Source organism: Schistocerca americana, chromosome 8 (genome assembly GCF_021461395.2).
Source record: "Schistocerca americana isolate TAMUIC-IGC-003095 chromosome 8, iqSchAmer2.1, whole genome shotgun sequence".
In the NCBI taxonomy this organism is placed as follows: Eukaryota; Metazoa; Arthropoda; class Insecta; order Orthoptera; family Acrididae; genus Schistocerca; species Schistocerca americana.
This window is the reverse complement of record NC_060126.1, coordinates 29,132,253-29,160,028: the sequence shown is the minus strand read 5'-3', so window position 1 is coordinate 29,160,028 and position 27,776 is coordinate 29,132,253. Positions and strand designations below refer to the sequence as shown.

Sequence of the window (27,776 nt, the reverse complement as noted above, 5' to 3'; positions counted from 1 at the left end):
CATTCAAATTTATAAGCTCTGCAATCATTAATTTTTCTTTGAAGTTCTGTTCTACGGTTTCCAACCGTGATTTGACCCCTGAAATTTGCGCATCTACTAGGGGGAGCAACTTATCTTGTTTCTGGACATTGGCTTTTATCGTAGTTAATTCTCGTTCGACCACATCAAATGTAACATTACATACATTTTTCAAAGAGTCTATACAGCTTAAGCGTTTTCTTTGACTTACTTGTTGAAGAATGCTGGTTCTGCTTTCTTGCAGCGCCGATGTCTTCTGCTAGCACCGGACGCTTCTCCGAAGATTTCACCGTTAGGAAGGGGAAATTTTCGCTCTCTCGCTCTCTCTCCTCTTCTTATTTAAAAAATACGCTAGTCTTGGAATAACATTCAATGCGCCAGAACATATTTAATTCCAATTTGTACAAAAAAAAAAAAACAACTAAACTCTATGACGTAAGCCCACACATTACCGGGCACCCAGAATCAGTTAATTACACATTTATGAACACAATTAATACATAGGCATTTATCGTGGCTAACTATCCACGTCCAGTCCACGTACTCTCAACAGCAGTTCAGTGTCTAATAAACAGTCACTATTTCGAGCCTCACCACTTGTTTTTTAACAATACAATGCTACATTACTCTTTGCAGTCGGCCACGGAGCTTCCGGGCCGTATTTGCTTATTCTTGGCAGGTCGCGCTGAACACTTGCCAGCGCCGACGAATTATCTCCCTTCCAGTTTCACCTGCACAAACAATAAATGGGTGCAGTATCCCATGCTCATCCTTAAGCCCTGCTTTAAAATTACGCGTGTTCTAAACGGCTGGAACACTAGTGTCTCCAGACTTTCGTAAGATTCTGGGGCGCTACAGTGAGTCACCCATAAAGTGGCTCCACGGGCCTCTCTTTCCCGGTGGCCTGCCCTCCGGTGGCTATTGAATGGTATTCATACTTATTATTATTATTATTATTGTTGTTATTATCATCATATGCATCAATTACAGTAATACACATTTAGCAAAACAAAGAAATACGTATATATAAACATGAACATGTGAAATTATATACACTACACAAGTTTTAAAACTGCTCACACTACACTCGAAAGTTGATGGACTCGATCCAGCAGAGTGCCTCATAGGATGCTTGATGGTGCTTCTCGATGCCACCACAGAAGCGTCGAATTGGATATTCATTCACAATGCGGTTCATTGTTTGGTTGTCACCACAGTCACACACACTGTCACTTGAAAAGCCCCACTTGTTCTTGTTGTATTTGCACCTACCCTCTTCAGTAAGATATCTGTTTAACTGCTCCCACACCTTCCTTGGTTGGTGGAAGCCTGGAACTGGAACTGTGGGACTGTCTACAAGTTCGTGGTTTTGGGTTCTTGTAGCTTGCCACTCACGTTTCCACTGCGTCCTGGTCGAATCCTGTGGATAGCATCTGGACTCCCATTTTATATGCTCTTCTTCTAGATTTGAGGCGATTCCTGGGCAGTGATAGCAAATTGTCATGAAGAGGGATGGAGTTGTTTTCAGAAACTTGCTGACAGAAGTTGTAAAGAGCAGTCTTTCGACGGAGGTCGGGTGGACAGATATTTGAAAGCACTGGTAGCCAGCAAGTCGGTGTAGACCGAACTGTACCACCAATTGCTCTCATAACTGAGTTCAGTTGGACGTCTACTTTCACTGCGTGAGCGCTTCGGAGCCAAACTGGTGTGCATTATTCTGCTGCAGGGTATACTAGTGCAAGGGATGCTGCTCGGAGGACTGATGTGGTTGCTAGCCATGTACTGCCTGTCAGCTTTTTCACAAGGTTCTCTCGTGTTCGTATCTTCTTGGCCAAGTTGTGTATTTTGTATGTTAAAGTTCTGTCCAGAGTGACTCCCAGGTATCTTGGACTTTCGTTTTATCTGACTGTGCCAAGAGGGCCGAACTGTGGACTGATCCTTGCTGATGAAAGGCGATTAGAGAAGTGGAAAAGGCTTACCTCGGTTTTAGAAACACTTGGTATCAGTCGCCATCTCAAAATACTCATAAAGTGTAGTAAGGTTGGTCGTTAGGTGTTCTTCACATTCAGAAAGGTCTTCACTCTGATATGAAATTGCCAGGTCATCTGCATATTGAAATTTTCGGCAGGTCAAATTCGGCAGGTCAGCTGTGTAGAGGTTGAATAACACAGGAGCAAGAACAGAGCCCTGAGGTAATCCGTCGTTGAGTACATGCCATCTGTTTTCTCTTCTCCTTGATGTGCTTTAAACCGCCTATTGCTTAACATGTTACTTAAGAAGTCTGCCTAGAGTTTTGGAAGGTCCTGCTCTTAAAAATTTCAATAATAGCATCACACCTTGTCATAAGCTGCTGACAGGTCAATGAACACTACTCCAGTTTTAAGTTTCTTTTGGTATCCAGATTCTATATGTGTAGTCAAGGAGAGCACTTGTTCGCAGCAGCTTCTATAAGGTTTGAATCCAGCTTGTTCAGTTGGTATCATAGCATTAATTTGACCTTGGATTCGGTTTAGAATCATTCTTGTGCTTGTAAGCACAGCTAAGTAGAGATATTGGGCCTAAGTGTTCTGCAGCTGTTCCCTCTTTCCCTGGCTTTTTGATAGCGATAATTTTTGCTCTTTTAATTTTTTTTTTTTTTTTTTGGTAATGTTGCTGTGCATTGAATTTCGTTAAAAATGCAAACTAGCATCTTGAAGGTAATTCATGTTGATATTGTGGGTCGGTTTCTTAACTCCTTTTGGCTTGTAGAAGTTCATTCTTTCTTAAAATTTCTTAATATGGTTTGTTGACCATTCACATGCATGTTCGCTATGGTCATGCCGTCTCAAAGTGTTTTTTCTTAGAAGGATTGCCATATACACTTTTGATGGACAATGGCCCACAAGTTATGTCTCAAGATTTTCAAGATTTTTGTACAAAGAGTGGCATCTGGCATGTTACGGCCCTTCCCTTTAATCCCCTGTCCAATGAAGAAGTGGAGCAGCTGATCCATACATTGAAAACCAAGATGAAAAAATATATCACTCAATCTTATCCTGAGGAAGCCCTAGATAGATTCTCGAGTTCATACAGGTTCACTCCAGTCAGCAAACGAAGCTGTTTCATGAATGCAGGCCCTGTACGTTGCTTCATCTGCTCTGGACGATGCTCAGTCACCCACTGCCGCCCATCTCACAATGGTTCCACCTGCACTCCACCGTATGGCCTCGAAGATTGGCCATCGCCCTAAGGGTATACCAGTAGTCGTCTGTAGCAATAGAGGCCACTACCTCTGCATCATGTGCACATACAATTGCTTGGTGTGAGGAAACTATGACCAGCTCCACTAAATCCATCTAAATATGATCGACAGCATACTGGAGAGTCCTCTGACCCACAGCCACCTCTGTTAAGGGCGCTGGCCCTGCAACACAGTGAAGGCCTAATTTCATTCGTGCACTGTCTTTTCTCCGGGTGCTGTTGCTGCCGTTCAGAATAGTCGGTGCTGGACCACTTCTATCTCTGCAGCCCCGGATGCTGCCGCCATCTTCCCCACTGCCTCCATCCCTTACATGGACACTGCAGAGGTGTCACAAGTGCTCCCTTACAGCCTCTCACTGGTAAGTGGACACAGCACCTGCCTGCAGCTGCACCTCCACCACTATTTCTTGGTCTCTATAATGCAAGTTCGTTCTCTTCATCAGGTATGTAACCTAGACAATCAGTTTAATTGAAGTAAGTTTTGTTCCTTTACTTATTTTATGCCCTCAATAAATGTGGAATTTAACTAAAGAAATTACTGTATGCGCTATTTCTTTGTCACATGGCATTTGGTATATTATATTCGCTTATACACAAGCACACGTGATATAGTCTTATGTTACCTTCCTTACCTGTCTTACCCTCACCCGTATTTTCCTCCCCACATCGTGAATAGAGTGTTGCACTTGCCCATTCCACCTCCTGTAATTACAGTATTCCTTTTATAGCCCGTGGCGCTTTTGGGCACCCCTCCCCCCACTTCACCTCCTCCACCCGCCTCCCCAGACGCTTGGTTCCGTTACTGTGACAGCTTTTCCAATACTTACCTGGTATCTTCTCCACCACTTCATCTCTGATTCCATGTCATCCCCTTACCACGTCCCACTCCCTCCTTTTACTTGTTATAGTTATCCTTGACAACTTTTCCAGCACTTTCCTAGCACAAGTCCCACATGCTTTATTCCTGATTCCATTCCACCCCCTTCCCTGCCCACCCTGCCACACAACTCTGCTCCACATTTATTAACATCCAATCATTATTTGAATCGTGCATTTAATACCTTATATTTCATGCAGTATATATCTTCTACAACATATTGGTTACGCTACATAATATTTTAATGGAAAAGTTCAGTAATTTTCTGTACCATGATTATGTACGACACATAGAGTTACTTTATAATAAGATTCGACAGATGGTTGTGTTCTGTTGTGGTTACAATTGTTCTGTAATTCTTTGATGTGTGGGTCTTGCTCGTTTGACATTGATCTTTTGGGACTGAAGGTCGCCGTAGTGGCGTCAAATTGAATGACGGGCACCCGGTGAAAGGTCTGCCCGACGGGGGGTCCTAGCCATACGATTAAATAAATTAATGTAATTTCCTGTTAGATTTTTAGCTATTGTGTAGTTATAGTCTGTATATTTTAACACTAAATTTTTCAGAATCGTTACGTACTAAATCTTATGTGTTGTATGTTTCTGTGGGGAAGTAGGGGTGTAAGTAGTGGAAAAAGAAATGAGCGTCAGATCTCTACATTTTCCTTTTTTGCTTCTCCACAGTCTCGAATCACCTTAGTATTATCGCTGATGATCTCTGTGACGAGTGTCCTTATACTGGTAACTACCAAGCGACAAAGGAAAGTTAATGTTTGTTTTCATTATCTGAACCTGTATACCATTATCGTATCTTCACTGTCTCATTGCGAATGTTAGAAATTTAATAATTATTCAGTAGACAAACATTATTTCACTACAAGAAAAAGTCAATATATTTCGTAAGCTACATTCTGTCTTCTGAAATGATACATCACGAGAATTTGAGGCTGGATATTTTTATTCATTCGACATTCTCGTTTCTGGGATCACTACGATTGTGTACTGCATCAAGGAGCAGCAGCACTTCAGTGTTTCTGGAGGTTTCTTGCATAAATAAATCAACACCATGACAATAAGCAGCTTGAAGAAAGTATTAATTTATTGTAATTAACATCACTTATAAACTAAACAGAAATTAATTTGTATTTTTTGTTAGAATACAAACAAATGTGAAAAAACTTCTACAACTGGAATACCAAATATTATTAGTGTCTTATAATAACTACATCATGAAGTAGATACCTCGGAATGTGCTTCTGCCAAATATTGGCAAATCACTTGTATAAGATAAAAAAAAGCTACAGTGTGCCCACAGAGGCCATTAGAAAAAGAATTTCAGAAAATCTGTGAAGGAACACCTCTGAAATTCTTTTGAGTTATAAAAATAACACACCACTCTTGCTTACTGGAGTGCAGATGCTTCACTAAAGCCAGTTTCAGTTTCGCTCAAATATTCACTGAAGGTCAATCGTTTATGAGAGTATCCTTGATTACTCCCATCACAGGCAGAAATGTTTCGCTAAAGATGGTTGCCCATCAGATAAAGTAGTAGCAAATGAATCAGTCTGTTTTGCACGGACACAAAAAGATTCTGTGGTTGACTTACTCTGGTAAAATGATATCAAAATGCTTTATGTAGATCACATAAAATGTGTAAAGTAACAGGAGATTTATTATATTTCTCTTTCGACCTTTTGTATTTTGTTACTGTCAATCTTTAGATGCATGTTTATGACGACAGAACTCACTGTCTTTTAGATCCAATGGTGTTAACTAGGCTGAATTTCACGTCATACATTCTAAACGCTATTAATGATTTGGCTCAACCAATTAAAAAATATTGGACATCGTGAATCTACATTCAGTTTGATAATACATTTGTCAATGATTCAACAACACGTTTCACAGAAATTGTGTATATATATATTTCTTAGTTCATATTAAAAATTCGAACAAGCAGAAAAATGAAGGCACATTCTGCTAAAAAAATGCACATTATAACTTTCATTTGGTTGATAAAACCGATTGCCTAATAATGCGGATCAGGGGAGACAATGCCTCTCAGATGTTACACTGAAAATGGTGACACACTTCGCTAGAAATGTCTTTTACGTGACTAATCTTTTTTCACTGTCTTCATAGCATTTTAATATTGGTGTCGTAGTTTAGTGTTGTAAATAGGAGGCCTAGCATCACCCTAAGAGAACAAAAGCTGAAAAAATGAGTACAAGGTATAGCTCAAAGGTATATTGCTGTGGGTAGCGTCTGTAATCAGTGCTACCTGCTGACAGTAATTCAGTCATCTGAAATAAAGTGATTATTTTAACAAGATCTTATGACTAATTTGCGTAGTATTTCTCTGTCACACGACTCCGATGTACGTGGCTGATCGTGATCCTGTAAGATGGATCAGACGACAATATTATTTTACGCCTTTCCCCGTGATTTCGTCGATGGTTTCTGATATGTAGTATTTCACTTTCCAGTGAATTTTACGGGATGCAAAGGTCTAAAAGACATTCACTGAACCTCGTGGGTCGGAATGAAAGCTTTCTGCATATACAGGATGTAATGAGTATATAAGTGCCGATTGTTTACATGTGCCATCTTAATATCAGCGTGTCGGCTGTGTGATTTTATTTTTTCATCGATCAGTCTTCCCACAAGCATGTTTGCAAACTTTACGACCTGATGTTTTCTGCACGGTCGTAACTGAGCCTGTAAGTGGATTACGCCTGTCAGTATAGACTAACCATTTTGCGTCCACTGTGCAGGGAAAAATAAGCGTTAATGGTTGGCTCTTGCCTCACGTACATGGTGGTACTAACGAAACTAAAAACACACGACTTGTAATGGCTATAGCTGTAAGACTTCAAATGAGGTCAATACAGATATTTGCTTCAGTATCCAACAGAAATACCAGCACTTATTCCCGTTACCCTTGTATTACAAGCACACAAACCATGAAGTTGGTGCTAAGTGGAAACGATTTCACCCGGCTGGGATGAACACAACATTACATTAATAGACATTATGGACAGAGAAAGCACTTCCTCTCCATTGATTCGAGTGCTGGAGTTTGCCACTACTGAGGCGTTACTTGACTGAGAGGACATTGTAGATATCTTCGGTTGCCAGAATAGGCGCATTGTGGGTAATACTTTGGTGAGAGTGCTGGCGGAGCCGTGGCAGACCCACTCAGAATAAGAGTTCCCATCCCAACCGGATTCATCGTGCACAGTGAGTCGTTCACTAGTGCGACTGGAGTATGGGAACATATTACATTGCCGTCAATAGTGAACATAAGTAGCACGTTCTCATCAATACCCATTGCTCGTGGTGCCTAATACGGCAACGAACAGGGCTCTGCTATAGATGTTAGGTACCACGGATGGTCAGAATAAACACTGCCTAGGGAACAGAGTTGACTTGTCAGTGGCTAGTACAGTACTCAGTCTAAATAGTAACAATATGTTAGGTACAGTGAGCTTAAAGAATAAATACAACAATTTCAACCGTGCACACTGTATGTTGGTATCATAGTACCAGTATTCCTGGACAGAATAACCAAAGCAGAATTGGTATTCAGTTAAGGTTCGGTCTCCAACGATTTCATTGTACTTCGTTGGCATTGCACCGCTGATACTCGATCAGGAGACTGCTGTAGATCCCTCAGATATTGAGTAAGTCCTCCCTGACGGAAAGTAATGTTTAAGGAAGTCATAGGCCCCGTCATGGCGGGTACTGGAGGTACAGACAGGTAGCCCTCAGTTCTCGACACACCCTCCGGGTGTTGTCGGTGGGCACTGCTTCAGCTGACGACGACACTAGGCCTCTCGGACAGTCAGAGTGAAGGCGCCGGCGACACCTGCAAGTGTCTGCCACGCCTACGGAGAGGCTCCGGCGCGGCTGTGCTGCGCGCTCGGCGTCAGTGCCTGCCGAAAGCGCGGCCGGCGCAGTGCTGCTGGAACCAGACGGTGTGGCGGTAGTCGGGCTCGTAGACGTCGGGGATGAGGGCGCCGGGCGCGGCCGGGTGGCGCACCATGGCGACGGAGGCGGCGCCCAGCGCGGCGCGCTCGAAGTCGATGAGCTGGCGGAAGAAGGCGGCGCTGGGCCGCGCGGCGGGGCGGCGGGCGCGCAGGTGCGCGAACGCGGCGCGCAGCGGCAGCCCGCAGTGCTTGACCAGGTGCGCCAGGCACAGCGCCGCGGACCGGCTCACGCCCGCCACGCAGTGCACCAGCGTGCGCCCGCCCGACTGCCGCTCCTGCGGGCACAAGAGCGGCGCGTCCAGCGAAACTACAACTACAACATACTCCGCAATACACCTGATCCTGTGTGGCCGAGGGTATTTCCGGTACCACGTTCCTGAAATTTCAATACCAAATACACTACTGGCCATTAAAATTGCTACACAAAGAAGAAATGCAGATGATAAACGGCTACTCGTTGGACAAATGTATCATACTAGAACTCACATGTGAATACAATTTCCCGCAATTTGGCTGCATAGATCCTGAGAAATCAGTACCCACAACAACCACCTCTGGCAATAATAACGGCCTTTATACGCCTGGGCATTGAGTCAAACAGAGCTTGGATGGCGTCTACAAGTACAGCTCATGCAGCTTCAACACGATACCATAGTTCATCAAGAGCAGTGACTGGCTTATTGTGACGAGTCAGTTGCTCGGCCACCATTGACCAGACCTTTTCAGTTTCTCAGAGACATGGAGAATGTGCTGGCCAGGGCAGCAGTCGAACATTTTCTGTATCCAGGAAGGTCCGTACAGGACCTGCAACATGCGGTAGTGCATTACCCTCTTGAAATGTAGGGTTTCGCAGGCATCGAATGAAGGGTAGAGCCACGGGTCGTAACACATCTGAAATGTAACGTCCACTGTTCAAAATGCCGTCGATGCGGACAAGAGGTGACCGAGACGTGTACCAATGGCACCCCATACCATAACACCGGGTGATACGCCATTATGGCGATGACGAATACACGATTCCAAAGTGTGTTCATGATGCTGTAAACACAACCTGGATTCCTCCGAAAAAATGACGTTTTGCCATTCGTGTACTCAGGTTCGTCGTTGAGTACACCATCGCAGGCGCTCCTGTCTGTGATGCAGCGTCAATGGTAACCGCAGCCGTGGTCTCCGAGCTGATTGTCCGTGCAGCTGCAAACGTCGTCAAACTGTTCGTGCAGATGGTTGTTATCTTGCAAATGTTCCCATCTGTTGACTCAGGGATCGAGACGTGGCTGCACGATCCGTTACAGCAATGCAGATAAGATGCCTGTCATCTCGACTGCTACTGATACGAGGCCGTTGGGATCCAGCACGGCGTTCCGTATTACCCTCCTGAACACACTGATTCCATATTCTGCTAACAGTCATTGGATCTCGACCAACGCGAACAGTAATGTCGCGATACGATAAACCGCAATCGCGATAGGCTACAATCCGACCTTTATCAATGTCGTAAACGTGATGGTACGCATTTCTTCTCCTTACACGAGGCATCACACCAGGCAACGCCGGTCAACTGCTGTTTGTGTATGAGAAATCTGTTGGAAACTTTCCTCACGTCAGCAGGTTGTAGGTGTCGCCAACGGCGCCAACCTTGTGTCAATGCTCTGAAAAGCTAATCATTTGCATATCACAGCATCTTCTTCCTGTCGGTTAAATTTCGCGTCTGTAGCACGTCATCCTCGTGGTGTAGCAATTTTAATGGCCAGTAGTGTATCATAAATGGTTCAAATTGCTCTGAGCACTATGGGACTTAACTTCTAAGGTCATCAATTCCCTAGAATTTAGAATTGCTTAAACCTAACTAACCTAAGGACGTCATACACATCCATGCCCGAGGCAGGATTCGAACCTGCCTCCGCAGCGGTCGCGCGGTTCCAGACTGCAGCGCCTAGAACCGCTCGGCCACCCCGGCCGGCAGTAGTGTATCTCCGTGATGCACAAGCCTTTTCTTGTAACGTTTGCCAGTGGAGTTTGTTTAGCATCTCCGTAACGGTCTCTCGGCAGCTAAACTATCCCGTGACGAAACGCGCCGCTCTTCGTTGGATCTTCTCTCTCCCCTCTATCAGTCCTATCTGATAGGAATCCCAGATACATGATCAATACTTAAGAATGGGGCGAACAAGCGCCGTACAAGCCACTTCTGTCGGAACTACTTGGTTCGCTACTCGGAGAAAGAACAGTTAAATAGTAAGATAATTGGGTGTTAAAGCACATTTAAAAAACGTATAACACGAATCACTTACCAATACGATACTTAAAGTTAAATATAAGAGACAAGCATCTCAACCATTTGAAATAAAAACGCGTTAAACGATCATTCAGCATAGTGGACGTCCATTAATTACGCTAGCTGAGAATGCGGGGGAGGAAGGTGGTATAAAGCAAAATCTCACCAAATCTCATTTAAAACGGAAGGAGACAATGAAAATCTCACATCAATTCACGGAATATAGGATACAGCATATCACTTGGTTTTATGTAATTAATCCCGAGCATACGCAGTACGGAACTCTTTATGGCCTCTCTGGACTGGACTGAGCTCTTCACAAACGCGCATGCCTCGGATTCCCCGATTTGAAACAAGCATCTTTCGAATTCACTCGTGGAATTCTCTCCCGCACTGATCGAACTCAGTGCGTGTCAGTCAACCAGCTATTCGTGACATTCTGCAAAGCATGTAATGCCGATGTTATAATGCTCAACACCAATTTGTGTCAAAACTTTCACAACGCGTCTGTTAAGCCGCTTGGAGCGCACACGTGCAAACAAGAACTTCGTCATTTGTGGAAAGAAGCGAAGTGAAGTTCACCTACAAGAATTCTCTTAGTCACTATTCAAATTAAGGGACTGGAAACCTACATAATCATACAGTTCAAAGCAAGGTACAAACTGTGTTGTCTTTCTTCTGTAAAGTAAGTAAAGAATCAGTGACATGTAATGGATATAACATACCAATAAAAGCTCAACTGTTTAAGGAATCCGTCGAAAGGTTAAAACTTTTTTTCGTACAGCCTTCTTGACTGTCTATCCGCCTGTCTGTATGAATATTACTCAGGACTGGCATGTTTAAAATGCTATTTTGAATCACGTGTTAAAAACACTGGTAATACACTGCGTAGTTTTATTAGTCTTAATAAATGCTTGGAACAAATTTTAAAAATTTTATTCTTACGTGTCTTTACCCACCTACGGGTATACCTCACATGAAGGGGATGGGTGAGGAGTACCACCACACCTCATCAACGGCGGAGGGGCGCTCCAGATTTTAAGAAAACCTCTCACATAGTTAATGGACGTCTCATTATCATCTTTACTCTTTAACTCTGCTTTACAAAAAACTTTGTATTTACTATTTAACTGTCTTTTGTAAAAATATTGCATGCATCTGACATTTGGAGCTAAGAAGTAACAGAACTGCACCAGTAACTCTGGCGAGGAAACCAAATGAAACTAACGTAAACTGCGTCGCTTTTTCAGACGATTTTGCGCTACTTTCAGAAAATACTACACAAATAGTTACTCAAAGAAATCTTCAAGAAAAACAACAAATACAACTGCTCTGAAAACTTCAGCTGAAAAAGTAAAATTCGTGACAACATAAAAAAAAATGCTCAACAATTCACGGAAACACAAATAAACAAACTGGAATGGGTTAGTTAATTTAAACCTTGGTGAAACTAGACGGAACAGGAAAATTAGCAATAGATGCAATAGATGCAAGAGCATATAGTTTGATCAAAAATATCTGCAGCAAGAAATGCGTATCCCGAAAACAGAACTAAAATATTATACCGCTGTGTTAAGACCAGGATTTTTTAAGTGGTGTGATACTTAACGATGAACCATATGCCGGACATAATAGAGGCGCTTTAGTGACGGATTATTAGAAAATTACTGGCGCAATATAAACCACAGTTTGATCAGCATCTGGTACATTGTATAAGGAAGACAATGTATATTCATTAACACAGCTTGGGCTACAACATTTTGTGCTGATATATGGGAGTTAAATGTAACCTAGGAAAGAACTCCAAGGAAACCGATGCACCATTTAGCACTTTAGGCTTCTTTGTCTGTTCACAGAGCTGCACCCAAACTCAGATTGAAACATTGATAACTAACGTTTAAGGAATGGGTTAGATTGTGTCCAGCAAACGGAACCTTCACGGTCACTATGGGATACTGCCCCACTATGGGATACTGCGCAACTCCAGCTACAACACCTGTGTTACGTATGAAACACCGTGTCAGTATATAGGGTGTCCCAGAAACGTTGTGGAAAATTTCGAGTAGTTGTAGGGGATGTCTTGAGGACCAAAATGAGGATAGGAACCGGTGTCCGGAAACATCATGTAACGACGCTACATAACGTAGACGTATATGCGCCTGCGCTTGCCACTAGGCTATACATTTGTCAGCAAACGTAATCATAGGAGACGAGGGCATTGTACACAGCAGCTAGCTCCATCGTGGCAATCGGTAGCGATCACTGAATAACAAACAACACTGAGAGACGTTCCGTCTACGGTTCGTCAGCGTACAAAGTCACGTTTGTTGCGGAACGGGCGGCTTAGCGGCAAGCGCCGCCGCCTATAACGTCGACGCTCTGTACTGTCTTGCATGGCGTTTCTGGACATCAGTTCCTATCCTCTATTTGTTCCTCAGGACACCCTCTAAAACCTCTCGAACTGCGTCGCAACACTTCTGGGACATTCAGTAGGTATGTTAATTAGCAGAGTGGGCGTAACAACCTTGTTTCCGGAAACGAATCGAAGATTCTATTTATTCTGACGAGCCTTCATCAGTGAGGTCTACTGATTTTGGTTTTCCCTCAACAGAACGCTCGTCCGTCCTGCTTCGACCAGCCGTGTATCTTATGAGCTGTAGGCCCACTATTTTGCAATTAAAATATCTTTATTGCTGCCAAAGGAGTTGACTATGGGTGTTGAAAAAGGACAGAGAAGCAATTCCGCAAAAAACAGATCGACAGAGAGTTAAATAACAAGAGCTTTGCTCGACAGTGAAGTGCAGGCAACGCAGTTGTTTCGACACTTCCAGTGAGTGGCGTCATCAGAGGCGACGTAACGCTGTGCCGCTGCCACAAAGCGGCGGGTTGCGTCAGCGGGGCAAACGGCGGTCTTTCAGTAATTTGCCGGCAGTCATTTATCTGGCCTGGCGCTGCCCTCACACTGCAGTGCGCGGCTACTCTACTTCTGTTCCAGCACGGCCGTCGCCGATGGCATCTCCCCGCGCTCGTACCAACACTCTGGAAGGAACTGTTGCCATACGAATCTGTTCACTTTGGTTATTTGCCTTTCTACACACCAAAAATGAAATGGACTGCCTCAGTTTACTCGTACTACTGTGTAACACTTCCTCAGTAGAACATATGGCAACCGTCAATTACATAATTACATTAAATGTATGCATATCCGAAGAAACATTGCATCGTATTCAGAATAACTGTGATACTGTAATATCGTAATTATATGACTGTGTTTTTACCTTCATCTACGATTAATTTTCTTTTTCAGGATGGTGATTTATATTACGAGGTTTGACTGAAAAGTAATCCCTCCACGTTCATAACCGTTCAACAGTTGGCAGCATTGGTATGCGACAGGTACTGGCTTGTTCCGTAGCCCCATCTCTACATCTCCAGTTGGCGAGAAGCCTTACCATTGAACGGTAGGAATATGTTACAGTGTAAAGTATGGAGCCATGCGCAGACGGTCGGTCAATGGGATTAAAGCAACGTGCAGTCATTGAATTCTTGAGAGCAGAATGTGTAACCCCAAAGGAGATTCATCAGAGATTGAAAGCAGTTTATGATGATTGTGTTGATGTAAGTACTGTGCGTCTTTATTCTCGTAACGCAAGAGGAGTTCCTGGCAAATTTCAAGTCTGTGCGCTTTCATTTCAGGAGTCACCATTCGGGGTACCCATCGTGCACAGATCTTCCGATAGCCAAGCAAAGCAATAACGTCACCCACACGTTCCTGTGAAATGCCGATTGTGCTTGCAATTTCTCTCTGAGTGATACCACCATCGTCCTGAATGAATCTGTCAATATTTTGCCTGTGGGACTCGGTGGCTGCTGTCACAGGACGTCCAACTCTTTGTCACGTAGGTCAGACGTTCGTGCTTCAACATCTTTAAAATTACTCCCCCAACGACGCACAGCCATGCGTCAGACCCCTCGACTAACCAGGCGGGCTTGTGGCGGTGTTACTTTTCATCAGTCAACCCTCGTGTATCCAATGCCTGCCTCTGTCTCTCTCGTTTTCTCTCTCGCTCTCTCTCCCTCTCTCACTCATTTTCTGTCTCTCTCTCTCACCCACTAAAACACACACACACGCGCGCGCACACACACACACACACACACACACACACAAACAAACACCTCCCCCCGCGCGCAGACACACGTACTATAAAGGTGTTTAAAAAAGTGTCACATATTCCTACAGAAGGTAGCACTGGTCAAACTAGAAGAAAAGTTCCTTTAATGACATGTCCGTAAAAAAAAAAAAAAAAAAAATGGCTCTGAGCACTATGGGACTTAACTTCTGTGGTCATCAGTCCCCTAGAACTTAGAACTACTTAAACCTAACTAACCTAAGGACATCACACACATCCATGCCCGAGGCAGGATTCGAACCTGCGACCATAGCAGTCACACGGTTCCGGACTGAGCGCCTTAACCGCGAGACCACCGCGGCCGGCGACATGTCCCTAAACAAATACCTGTTCAGCTATGGCCGAATCTGTCCTCCTATACCTAACTGTCTGCTACACAGTAGTAGACACTATACATGTGGCTACTACCCATCCTGCCACATCCTTCAACCTTCCTCAGCAGTGACTCACGCTCTCTGTCAAATACACCTGGCTCTATTCGGATTGTGTTACATATATTACTATATTACTCGCACGTGCCTCCAACATGTGCATACTGCCTATGGGCTTAGAATACACGAACGCCTTTAAATATCGCCATAGCTATAAATCCAACGGATTCAGCTCTAATGAACGGGGGCGGCAGCGCTGCAGGACATCTTCCGCCAATCCATCGCCCACGAAACTTTGCGGTGAGGTTCTGTACTGCCGCAGGGTGTGGGTGGGGTGGTGGCCCGTCGTGCCCAAAGCACAGTCGTTGTCTCTCTGCCAGGGAAACACTCATCGCGCACAAATCATGGTACACAGCACCTTCTCAATCTGTTTTCTAAAGTGGATGGCAGTATGGATCTGCCATCGACAGTTCCAACCCATATACTGGTAGTCAAGCAAACCTGATGTCTCATCTCAATGACTTGCATGGGCCCACACGTGCGTGTTGTGGTAGTTTACTATGCCGTCTCTTGTGAATGCTGCCTACACCACCGAATACTACACATTTCTTGTCGGAAGTAAGATGGCCTGTACCTCAACAGGTACTGTTTTCCAGGCGTATCACTACAGAAACTTCCTTTCCAGGTTTGATTAATACTACATCCTGCAAGAATATGTGACACTTTTTAAACAGCGTGTATAGTTTGTAATTACTGTAATGATGGGTGTGTATTGTATATATTGTCAGGTTATGAGACACGTAACTAACTAATGTTATCTGTTCCATATTTAATTGGCACTTGGAGTGAGTTCTCGTGGCAATCATGGGAAAACAGGAAACTAAACAGGCGCCTCAGCTCCAAACAACAACCAAACAAGACCAGCATCAACTCATATCTTCTCTACACATTATAAATTAAAGCCTCTGCCGTATTTTTTGTTGTTGTCAGTATGTGGAAGATTACCGTAGGAACTACTGTAGGTATTTTGACACGGTTACACTAATAGAATGATTCATGAGGAAGGTACGTGCGTGTAACATAATACCGTTACCCCCAGACAAGGCGTTCTGTCACAGATACGAAGCGTCGCCACTATATTGACATATTTTTTAGTGTTCCGTATTTGAATTGGTAAAAACGCAACCCTTATAGGATCATTGTGAGTACGTCACCTTACTAACTAATTTTTCGCCAAAAGCTATATATATATATATATATATATATATATATATATATATATATATATATATGTCAACACAAGGAATTTTTAGTAAATATATGGAATTGTCATTGGCAATCTGAAACATCACAGAGATATAAAATTCTACAGTATATGCTGTGAATAACTTATTATAAGGAATATGCGTCTTTTGTGTGATACGGATGCCGTTAATGATGGGAAATGCCCGGAACTTCTCCAGTGAAGTGAAACACTGCAACAAGCCAGTTCTCGTCGAAAAATTAGTTAGTCAAGCGACATATATACAAATGGTACACGCTGAAGAGCACGACACCCTTACACTATCACTTTGTTGTCCGTCCGTGTGCTACGATCCCTTTCCCTAAGAAACAGGCAGGGCTATGAAGTTGGATATATATATATATATATATATATATATATATATATATATATATATATATATATATATATATATATATAGGGTGTGTCACCTAACGTTACCACTGGATATATTTCGTAAACCACATCAAATACTGACGAACCGATTCCACAGACCGAACGTGAGGAGAGGGGCTAGTGTAATTGTTTAACACCAACCATACAAAAATGCACGGAAGTATGTTTTTTTACACAAACCTACGTTTTTTTAAATGGAACCACGTTAGTTTTGTTAGCACATCTGAACATATAAACAAACACGTAATCAGTGCCGTTTGTTGCATTGTAAAATGTTAATCACATCCGGAGATATTGTAACCTAAAGCTGACGCTTGAAACCTCCGACGTTCAGTTGCGTGTTGTAACAAACACAGGCCACGGTCGGCGAGCAGCATCTGCAGGAACATGTTTACGATGACGACCGTGTTTACGAGTGTGGCTGTAGAGCACTGTTGTGGTTTGAGAGAGAGAGAGAGAGAGAGAGAGAGAGAGAGAGAGGAAGAGAGAGAGGGGTGGGGGGAGAGAGTGTAAACATTAGTAAAACCAATGGGGGACTAAAGGTTCTACGAATATGTGTCCGAAAACGCTTCGTTGCCACGGTAGATGGCGCTGACGGATGAAAGTTCCTATGACCATGTACCATTTGTTCCTTGTGTGTTGCAGGTTGTGTGATTGACGCATCGTACTGTAAGGAGCAGAATTGTCCGGTATTGATGTCGGCACCAAGTCGAGATGATGTTTGTGTACTGCAAAGCAGATGGTAACGATCGAGAGGCGGTACGGCTATACCAAAACAAGTGCCCTCATGGACAAGCACGTCACACAACATTGCAAGACGTTTTTGGGCGTTGTGTGATCGTGGGTCCTCTCTGGCAGGTGAACGTGCGCGGATGCGGTGGACTATGAGTGCACCAGATGTGGAGGACCGGGTTCGACAGGATATTGAGACGAACCCTAGCACAAGCTCCATGTGAGTGGACAGCTAACGTGGTATAAGTCGAATTACGATTACGTGTATCATGCACGACAATCGCATCCAATGGAGGTCACCTTAATCATCTGTTGTGACGTGGATGCGATGCAGCTCTGTACCCCGTGCCGAGAAGATTTGTTGTTGTTGCACACATTTCCGGTCACATGTTCATAGGACCATTTTTCCTCAATTTCCAGTCAGGAATCCTTCCCTGCAGTTTTTGGGTTTTATTAATGTTCACTCCGTGTATTATTGCTATTACAATACATTTTACCCTTAAGACAGTGATGTTGAATATTACATGTTTATTCAGTTTTCCCCTTTTTCGCCTTCTTCTTCTTTTTATCTTCCGAAAACCTCTTTGTGTTTCCTTTGTTCTGTCCATATTTTTCCTGGTCTCTTCCTTCCTTTTACTTCAAATTTAATGTTCATAATGTTGTTTCTGAATTTCTCTCTTTCATCTATCATTTCTTTATTGATACCTGCTTTTTATAGGTCTTCTTCTATTTCATGAAACCAGTTGGTTTTTTGATTGACTTATTGAATACATAAAAATTCCTCTTTGTGAGTCTAGTGTTGTTCAGTCTGTGTATCTCCCCAAAAAATGTTAATCGACGTTTTCTGATTATGTCTCTGAGTTTGTCTGTATGTTCATATAGTTCTTTGGTTGGCCTCTTCATCGATATATCTGTATGTACTGCTCCAAAAATTTTTCGAAGGATTTTACATTGTATCTTGTCTGTGTCTGTGATGCATGATGCCCCGGTTGTGGTCGTTTCTGATGCAGAGTGGGCTTCAGGTAGTACAACTGTATTGTACTGCCTGAGTTTCGCCTGTCTTGAGATGCTTCTTTTATTGTGGTGCGTCCATGTAAATTTGTACGCTTTCTGAAGTTTTTCTGTTCGTTCCGTATTGGATGCCTTATTTGATCCTCCTGTTTGTATGTATTCTCCAAGATACTTGCATTTTTCCACTCTGTTAACCAATCTGTATTTTGAGTGCGTGTCTTATGTACTGTTGTTCTTTTTCTCCACACATTGTGTTTTCTCGTTTTAGCAGAGACTTCATGTAAATATTTCAGGGCATCTTCTCAATTGTTGCTGACTGTTGCCAAGTCATCTGCAAATGATATGCGTTTTATGATTGTCGTCTTTGCACATGTCCTTCGTAACTGAATTACTTTTACTTTTTGTTCCCACTGCTCGATAATTTTGTCTAGGACTATGTTGAATAGAAGTGGTGAGAGACAATCTCCTTGTCTGACCCCTGTATGTATCTCAAATGGTTCTGAGATTTCCCCAATAAATTTTTTTTTGGATGTGGTATCTGTGAGCGTCTGTCCTATCAGCTTCCTAGTTTTTCTGTCTATTTCATATTGTTCTAGTGTGTCAAAGAGAATCTGCCTATCAATAGAGTAATAGGCATTCTTAAGGCCCACAAGTGTAACTACAGTGCTGTTCTCTTGTCTGACTTCCAAGGGTGTTCGCAGGTTCCAAATTTGTTCAATACAGGACATTCCCTTTCGGAACCCTGCCTGCTATTCACCTACCTTTGTATCCACTTGTGGTTCCCGTCTGTTCAGTAACACCTTGGACAGAATTTGGTAAGTGAAAAAAAATGGCTCTGAGCACTATGGGACTTAACATCTATGGTCATCAGTCCCCTAGAACTTAGAACTACTTAAACCTAACTAACCTAAGGACATCACACAACACCCAGCCATCACGAGGCAGAGAAAATCCCTGACCCCGCCGGGAATCGAACCCGGGAACCCGGGCGTGGGTAGCGAGAACGCTACCGCACGACCACGAGATGCGGGCATTTGGTAAGTGACCGGTAATAATGAGATCCCTCTTTATTTATTAGGGTTGTCCTGTCTCCCTTTTTGTGGTGTGGGTGAATCAGTGCGCATCTCCATTCCCGTGGAATTTTCTCTATCATATTTCCAAGAGAATTTTATGAGTTTACATATATATGTATTATGGAGCCACATCAACTTCAACTTGTCCGTTTGTCTCCCCCTTGAAAGTACCGTAAGCTTTGGTATTGTAGTATTGTTTTTACTACAAGGTAGCTTGGCCATGGCGAAGATGGCGAAACTTGCTAATCGCTAAGTTGTGTAGTAAGGTACGTTCCTCCCCCCCTCCCCCCTCCCCTGGCCGGCTGTCGGCAGCAGGTGCGCGATGCAGCCCCGCCCACAGCAGAGTACTGCCCAACAGCGCGAAGGCGGGCTGTAGAGGCAGGCGTGTGTTTGGCCGCGCTGTCCGTCAGCCGCGACCTCGGCCAACCTGGATGCATCAGCGGCTCCGAAATAGCCGCGCGCCGCGTCGCTCCACTGCACCCCTCCTTCTCTACGCGCCCACTACCCGAGCAGTTGGTCGGCTTCCAGGTCGTTAAACCGCCGACCGGAAGCGCCCGCCGTTTCTGCAAACAGTGCTACTCATCAGCTGTCTCCCATCGGCATTCAAATCTGAAACAGTTTACCCATCTGCGTTCGGCATCCACATGTGCCACAAGGCGGTGGCACGGTTCTCGTTTTTGTCCAGTGAGTCAGCTGCCGAGAAAAGCCCGCACGGAGTTTCAAAGTGAAATCGAGGCGGTTGTCACTGTCGCTGTGCACAGAACCGACATTTGGCCGACGATTCCGGGAGCGACGGCCTTGTCAGCAGGGGCACGGCAGCACGCCACTGCCTTTGAGCAAGTTTCACTAGGAATAACGTTTCGTAATGACACTTGCACCAGGTGTTTAGAAAGTGTTGTCTACATAGTTCCGCGTAGTCAGCGCGTACACAACTTTCCCAATAGAGCGCACCCCGCTAAGCACAACAGCGCAGGCGCAGCGCTCGTCCGTCTCCGCACTACGAGACGGCGCTGTCTTAGAGACGGACCAAATTCTGCTTCCGCCGATCCGCGTATTAATATGTAACGCAGCCAATGAGATTGCTGCTAACGTAGAACCTTTTCTCCTCGCGGATCACACTCGCGCAGTGACACATGAACGCGCGAGGTATTGTAAGGAGTGTACAGACCTCCGATTAGTCAGTCTGCATTTGTCTGCACCAGTCTGCATTTGTCTGCATTAGTCTGTACCAGTCTATAGTCAAGTTTCAGTCTGCGCCTAATAAGATTACCATATTCCTGTACATAGCCATGAAGATCAATGTATAAACACTTTTGTCAAGTATCAGAATACCAAAGGAACTTCAGATTGTCAGTTGTAAATAGTATCCAGAACCAAGTTAAGTAATTTTTATGCTTGTTATTATTGTAATAAATGTGTGTGAAAATTAATCAAGTTCTGTTTAAAGTTGGTCACCGTCAATCTGCTACTCTAAGCGTGAAAGTGGCATTTCTATCGTCTGTCCCAACGGCAGAAGATAAACACGCCACGATAAGACCACGAGACATATTGCTGACACTCGCCTACTTCGTTACAGCGAGAAGTCAAATAATCTGATGGTGTGTGTACCGAAGGTCTTACAGTACGCACACCACAAAAAGTAACCATACAGTTCCATGTTATGGTGTGCTAAGTAATGACTGACATGATTGTCAATTATTAATACAACATTTTCCATTGTTTAACATATTTCAACAATAATTGACGAGGTATTTATATTTGGCCGGCCGGGATGGCCGAGCGGTTCTAGGCGCTACAGTCTGGAACCGCGCGACCGCTACGGTCGTACGTACGAATCCTGCCTCGGGCATGGATGTGTGTGATGTCTTCAGGTTAGTTATGTTTAAGTAGTTCTAAGTTCTAGGGGACCGATGACCTCAGAAGTTAAGTCCCATAGTGCTCAGAGCCATTTGAACCATTTTTATTTGTTCGCAAGTGCGGTTTGATTGACATCATTGATAACATTGTGATCCAGGTCATCATGCTGACCATTGAAAGGAGAGTGTTTCTCGAGGGCATGGGTTCCTCAATGGAGACAAGTTTACGTCAGCAGTAGAAGCTGCATTTGCAGGAATGTTCCCAGGAATGAAGATGCCTAACCGCAATGCTGTGCGGAATCTCATCACCAGGTTTCGAAAGGCCGGAAGCATTCATAGTGGTCCAAAATCAGGCAGGCCATCCACATTGACATCCGAAGAGAAGATGCTGCAAAGTCCAAAGAAAAGCAGGACCACGTGTCCGTCGGTTCCGCTTACAAGATTCTCCGGAATTCACAGTCCGTGTATCCGTACAAAACGTAGGTCGTGCTTGGACTGGGACACACCGATCGCCCGGCGCGTGTGAACTTTTGCATCTGTTTTCTGTCCTTCCTGCAGGACAATGGTGAGGGGATTCTCGACACAACGTTTTCCACGCATGCGGCATGGTTTCACCTCTCCATTTACGTGAATAGCCAGAACAGTCGTGTGTTGACTACGGACAATCTGCATAAATTCAAGGTGTTCCCACTGCATGATCGAAAGGTTCGTGTTTGGTGCGCGGTGACTCGTAAACGCATCATTGGACCGATCTCCTTTCAAGACACCATCAATGCAGAACGGTACCGCATTTGCAATCGGGCCCTTCCTAGGTGAACTGAATGAGAACGAAATTGAGAATGCCTGGTTCAAGCAGGATGGAGCAACTGCAGATACCGCCCACAAGGCGATGAACTTTCTTAAGGACATCTTCGGTGACCGCATCATCTCTCGACGACTCTGGCCTCCGCGTTCGTCCGACTTGTCTCCACCGGATTACTTATTATTGGGTATGTTGAAGGGAAAGGCCTATGAAGGCAATCTGCACACCATACAAGAACTCCAGGCTGCACTCACACGTCACGTCCGGGACATGACTCCCGATGTTCTGCACAACGTCTTCAAGAACATGCAGAAGCTTGTGTAAGTATGTCTTCAAGTTCAAGGGGGTCACTTCCACGACTTTAAAATGGCAAGTTACGAGTTACATAGTTATTTATTGAACACCCTGTAGTATGATGAGCAGTTTAGCAGATTCTCACAGCAGATTCTATTCACGGGTGATCTGTTGCTGCATAAAGGGCGGAAACTTTTATCAAACCATATCAATAAGCTTAGCGATCTAAAATCGTGAGTGATATTGGAGGTGAAATGGACGTACTTCAAGCTACCGGCTTGAGAACCAGAAAATATGTTTAAGTTTAGCGCTCACTTACCCTTTGTTTGAGAGGCTTATTTTGAGGTCAAGAAATGTCACTGACATATTCCGAAAGTCTCCCGTGTGATTTATGTTGTAATGCCGCTCTAAATCGAATTTTATATTTTGTATTTAGTGGGACATAAAAAACGTTCCGATAAAAATATTGCAATCGGCAAAAATATAGAGACGTTCTCATGTGGCATTAATAATAGTTGGGGCTGGCGATCTCCTAACGGAGCTGCTCGCTTAGCCATCCGTTATTTGATAACATGTTCCACAGGCCATGTGAATGATTCTTTTATCTAAGCGTCAAGGAACGAGTCTGTTTAGGGGATTCGTATGTATCATTATTATAACCGTCAGAGAACGTATTACTTTTTAGTGCTACTCATGGAACTACACATAGAAACTAGCGATTTGTTTTTACACGCATCCTATCTTGAAATACAAATTTGTCCACGGTTTGTAAAGATCTGTGAAATGAAATGATTTGAGGTTAGATTTAAAACTGGTTTTGCTACCTAGCAGACACTGGACATATGGTCAAAAAAATTTATTAATTAAAACTTCCGGCCTGAATTGCCGTGGTCCATATATAAAACTGACGTTTCGTTGCCTACTGCGGGTAACATCTTCTATGGACCACGGCAATTCAACCCCGAAGTTTTACCTAATGAAGACGCCAGCCGTGAAAGCTTACATGTTATGATCAGAAATTTTTGTTGCTATACACTGAACTCCTTTCTAAGCCGGCGACAGGGGGGTGATAAAGGCCAATTTTTCCCTCTAGTTTTGTGCATATGGACATCATTATCTTTTTAAATTGTGATGGATTGTTTATGACGGATTTTACAGCGAAGATATGTACTGTGATGATGCAATTAAAATGCCCAACTCCAGAAGAGGTACCTCCATTTCGTACGCAAGTGATCACTACGTATCTGAAAGGTGCCAGGCCGTACGGCTTCTCTCTTTTCACAAAGTATTTATAGTTATGCAGATTCATTGCGAAACTGGTAATCAGTATGTTGCACAGGTACTGAATTTTTAGGAAGCAGAGAAATTATTTATTCGCATTACTCTGGTCGGACATCTCATTTTTATTGTTTCTAATTAACACACTAGAACTTCGTTCTAGGCATTTCTTTTGTTTGTAGAGGCGAGTGCTGGAGAGTTAGAGAGGAAGGGCCTCGCTGGTCCGTGAAGGAGAAGACTGCCCGGCCAGCCTGCAGTGCAGTGAGTGCTAGGTGTGCAGACCGCAGCACGGCGCGCCAGCTTCGCCTACAGCTCTGTCAGGCGCGAGAGCACGCGTCTTTCTGCGACGGCTACTGTTTCAACTGGAGTCTCCTTCAGTGCCGTACTCCATCACAACCAGTCACGGCGACGCCAGTCAGATCATATGAGGGAGAGGATTAGTCCAGCACCTGCGTGTTAAAGAAGGCAGGAATTAAAGTTTCCTCAGACATCGTAGGATGCTAATTTCAGTGTATCAGCACGTACTCAAACCCATGGGCTCATTGATAGCTTTTTATTGCGGTCTTCCAATCACTGTAACAATGTGTACGGGACACTAGCAACGCTCACACTTTAAATTCGTAATGAGCAGTAAAATTCCAATTCCCTCCCATTACTTTGTCAATCGGTAGCTTCATTAATGATTTCAGGTGCTTGTTTTGCAAATCGACATTACTCGAATGTTATGTTGATTTGCATGTTCTTTTATGTGATGCAGATTTTGTGCTAAACCAACTATTTCATTTAACTTCCTTTTGAAATGATGTGCATAGCCACCTCCTCACTTCTATTTTATGCTTTTGTTTAATAACAACGTGTTCCCCCATCTAAAGGCTCACTGCTGGAGATGCGACTTTCATAGCGTTTAAATCCACTACGCGCCTTTTTAGCAGCACGGAATCTTACGGGTCTGTCTGCGTTATGATAAGGTCTAGTTCAGTTAACTTCACTTATCTCACACAAGGGGGATTTCGCATATTATTCTTACTGCCGCTTTTTTGCAATCAGCACGTTCTGAAAAAGTGATTTATTATCCACGAAGATTATTATATAAGAAATTATTGAGTGGAAATATTGAAGGAGGTTCATTCACTTTTTTCCAAGAATGGGAATTATACGAGGATTGTATTGTATTGTATGTTAACCGGGGACCTAGAAACGACGGAGAGGCTCCGTCCCCGCCGCAGCCGCAGTGGTCCACTTCAGGGAACGTCTCACACCAGACGAGTGTGACCCCTATGTTTGCGTGGTAGAGTAATTGTGGTGTACGCGTACGTGGAGAACTTGTTTGCGCAGTAATCGCCGACATAGTGTAACAGAGGCAGAATAAGGGGAACCAGCCCGCATTCGCCGAAGCAGATGGAAAACCGCCTAAAAACCATCGACAGACTGGCCGGTTCACCGGACCTCGACACAAATCCGCGCGGGCGGATTCGTGCCGGGGAACAGGCGCTCCTTCTCGCCCGGAAAGCCGTGCGTTAGACCGCACGGCCAACCGGGCGGGCCTATGCGAGGATTAAAAGTAGCTTAACGTAAATATTTCAGCGGTTCAGTAATATGCTTCTTCCAATTTTCTTCAGTATCGAAAACCAAGAAATTTACAGCATTCGACTGTTTACTGACTGCTGTTGGTATGCTACATAAGTTATCGGTATAATTCTGTTCTTTCGTACAAAACTGAAAATAGTGCATTTTCCCAAAATTTACGGAAAGTCCCACAGCTTTTATAAATCGTGGAAATTGTAATTTGTAACACCTTAACATCGAAACCGGCCGCTCGTAAAGAAAAAGTGAAATGCAGCTTAAGGTAATTTATTTAGTTGAAAGTGTTCGTTATCCAAGATGACATGGTAGGTGGAGGAAACAACAGGACGTTCAGGAGAACGCCTCCAGGACGCTAAAGTCGCCACCTCTTCCGCGGCCGGATCTGCCGTTACGGGGAACTGGTCGGTTTAGTGTGGCACCACGGACCAGCTCCAGGGTCATGTACATACTCGTGTTTTCTTACACGCATTGCTTTACATCTGTACGTTGTGCTAACTTAACCTATGCGAACTAATCTGACCTGACCTAAGCTAATGTAACAGAAGCCAGAGATAAATTCTGCCGAAATTTTTACAAAGGTACAGACGGTGTTTAGAAAGTATAGAGTGCATGCAACCGGTGGTGGAGTGTTCGTCGCTGTTAGTAGTAGCTTATCCTGTAGTGAAGTAGAAGTGGATAGTTCCTGTGAATTATTATGGGTCGAGGTTACACTCAACAACCGAGCTAGGTTAATAATTGGCTCCTTTTACCGACCTCCAGACTCAGCAGCATTAGTGGCAGAACAACTGAGAGAAAATTTGGAATACATATCACATAAATTTTCTCAGCATGTCATAGTCTTAGGTGGAGATTTCAATTTACCAGATATAGACTGGGACACTCAGATGTTTAGGACGGGTGGTAGGGACAGAGCATCGAGTGACATTATACTGAGTGCACTATCCGAAAATTACCTCGAGCAATTAAACAGAGAACCGGCTCGTGGAGATAACATTTTGGACCCACTGATAACAAACAGACTACAACTTTTCGACTCTGTATGTACAGAACAGGGAATCAGTGATCATAAGGCCGTTGCAGCATCCCTGAATATGGAAGTTAATAGGAATATAAAAAAAGGGAGGAAGGTTTATCTGTTTAGCAAGAGTAATAGAAGGCAGATTTCAGACTACCTAACAGATCAAAACGAAAATTTCTGTTCCGACACTGACAATGTTGAGTGTTTATGGAAAAAGTTCAAGGCAACCGTAAAATGCGTTTTAGAAAGGTACGTGCCGAGTAAAACTGTGAGGGACGGGAAAAACCCACCGTGGTACAACAACAAAGTTAGGAAACTACTGCGAAAGCAAAGAGAGCTTCACTCTAAATTTAAACGCAGCCGAAACCTCTCAGACAAACAGAAGCTAAACGATGTCAAAGTTAGCGTAAGGAGGGCTATCCGTGAAGCGTTCAGTGAATTCGAAAGTAAAATTCTATGTACCGACTTGACAGAAAATCCTAGGAAGTTCTGGTCTTACGTTAAATCAGTAAGTGGCTCGAAACAGCATATCCAGACACTCCGGGATGATGATGGCATTGAAACAGAGGATGACACGCGTAAAGCTGAAATACTAAACACCATTTTCCAAAGCTGTTTCACGGAGGAAGACCGCACTGCAGTTCCTTCTCTAAATCCTCACACAAACGGAAAAATGGCTGACATCGAAATAAGTGTCCAAGGAATAGAAAAGCAACTAGAATCACTCAACAGAGGAAAGTCTACTGGACCTGACGGGATACCAATTCGATTCTACACAGAGTACGCGAAAGAAATTGCCCCCCTTCTAACATCCGTGTACCGCAAGTCTCTAGAGGAACGGAAGGTTCCAAATGATTGGAAAAGAGCACAGGTAGTCCCAGTCTTCAAGAAGGGTCGTCGAGCAGATGCGCAAAACTATAGACCTATATCTCTTACGTCGATCTGTTGTAGAATTTTAGAACATGTTTTTTGCTCGAGTATCATGTCGTTTTTGGAAACCCAGAATCTACTATGTAGGAATCAACATGGATTCCGGAAACAGCGATCGTGTGAGACCCAACTCGCTTTATTTGTTCATGAGACCCAGAAAATATTAGATACAGGCTCCCAGGTAGATGCTATTTTTCTTGACTTCCGGAAGGCGTTCGATACAGTTCCGCACTGTCGCCTGATAAACAAAGTAAGAGCCTACGGAATATCAGACCAGCTGTGTGGCTGGATTGAAGAGTTTTTAGCAAACAGAACACAGCATGTTGTTGTCAATGGAGAGACGTCTACAGACGTCAAAGTAACCTCTGGCGTGCCACAGGGGAGTGTTATGGGACCATTGCTTTTCAGAATATATATAAATGACCCAGTAGATAGTGTCGGAAGTCCCATGCGGCTTTTCGCGGATGATGCTGTAGTATACAGAGAAGTTGCAGCGTTAGAAAATTGTAGCGAAATGTAGGAAGATCTGCAGCGGATAGGCACTTGGTGCAGGGAGTGGCAAC

The 27,776-nt window shown here is 43.9% G+C and overlaps 1 protein-coding gene across 1 annotated transcript in view; it reads right to left on the bottom strand.

Moving 5' to 3' along the window:
• Positions 1 to 5,212: 5,212 nt before the first annotated feature.
• Positions 5,213 to 27,776, bottom strand: part of LOC124544633 (dual specificity protein phosphatase 14-like) — a 79,787-nt gene continuing 57,223 nt past the window's right edge. The window contains exon 3 of the mRNA XM_047123239.1: positions 5,213 to 8,390. Coding sequence (XP_046979195.1) covers positions 8,064 to 8,390 — 327 coding nt within the window. The 3' untranslated portion in view covers positions 5,213 to 8,063. The remainder of the gene's footprint in view (positions 8,391 to 27,776) is intronic.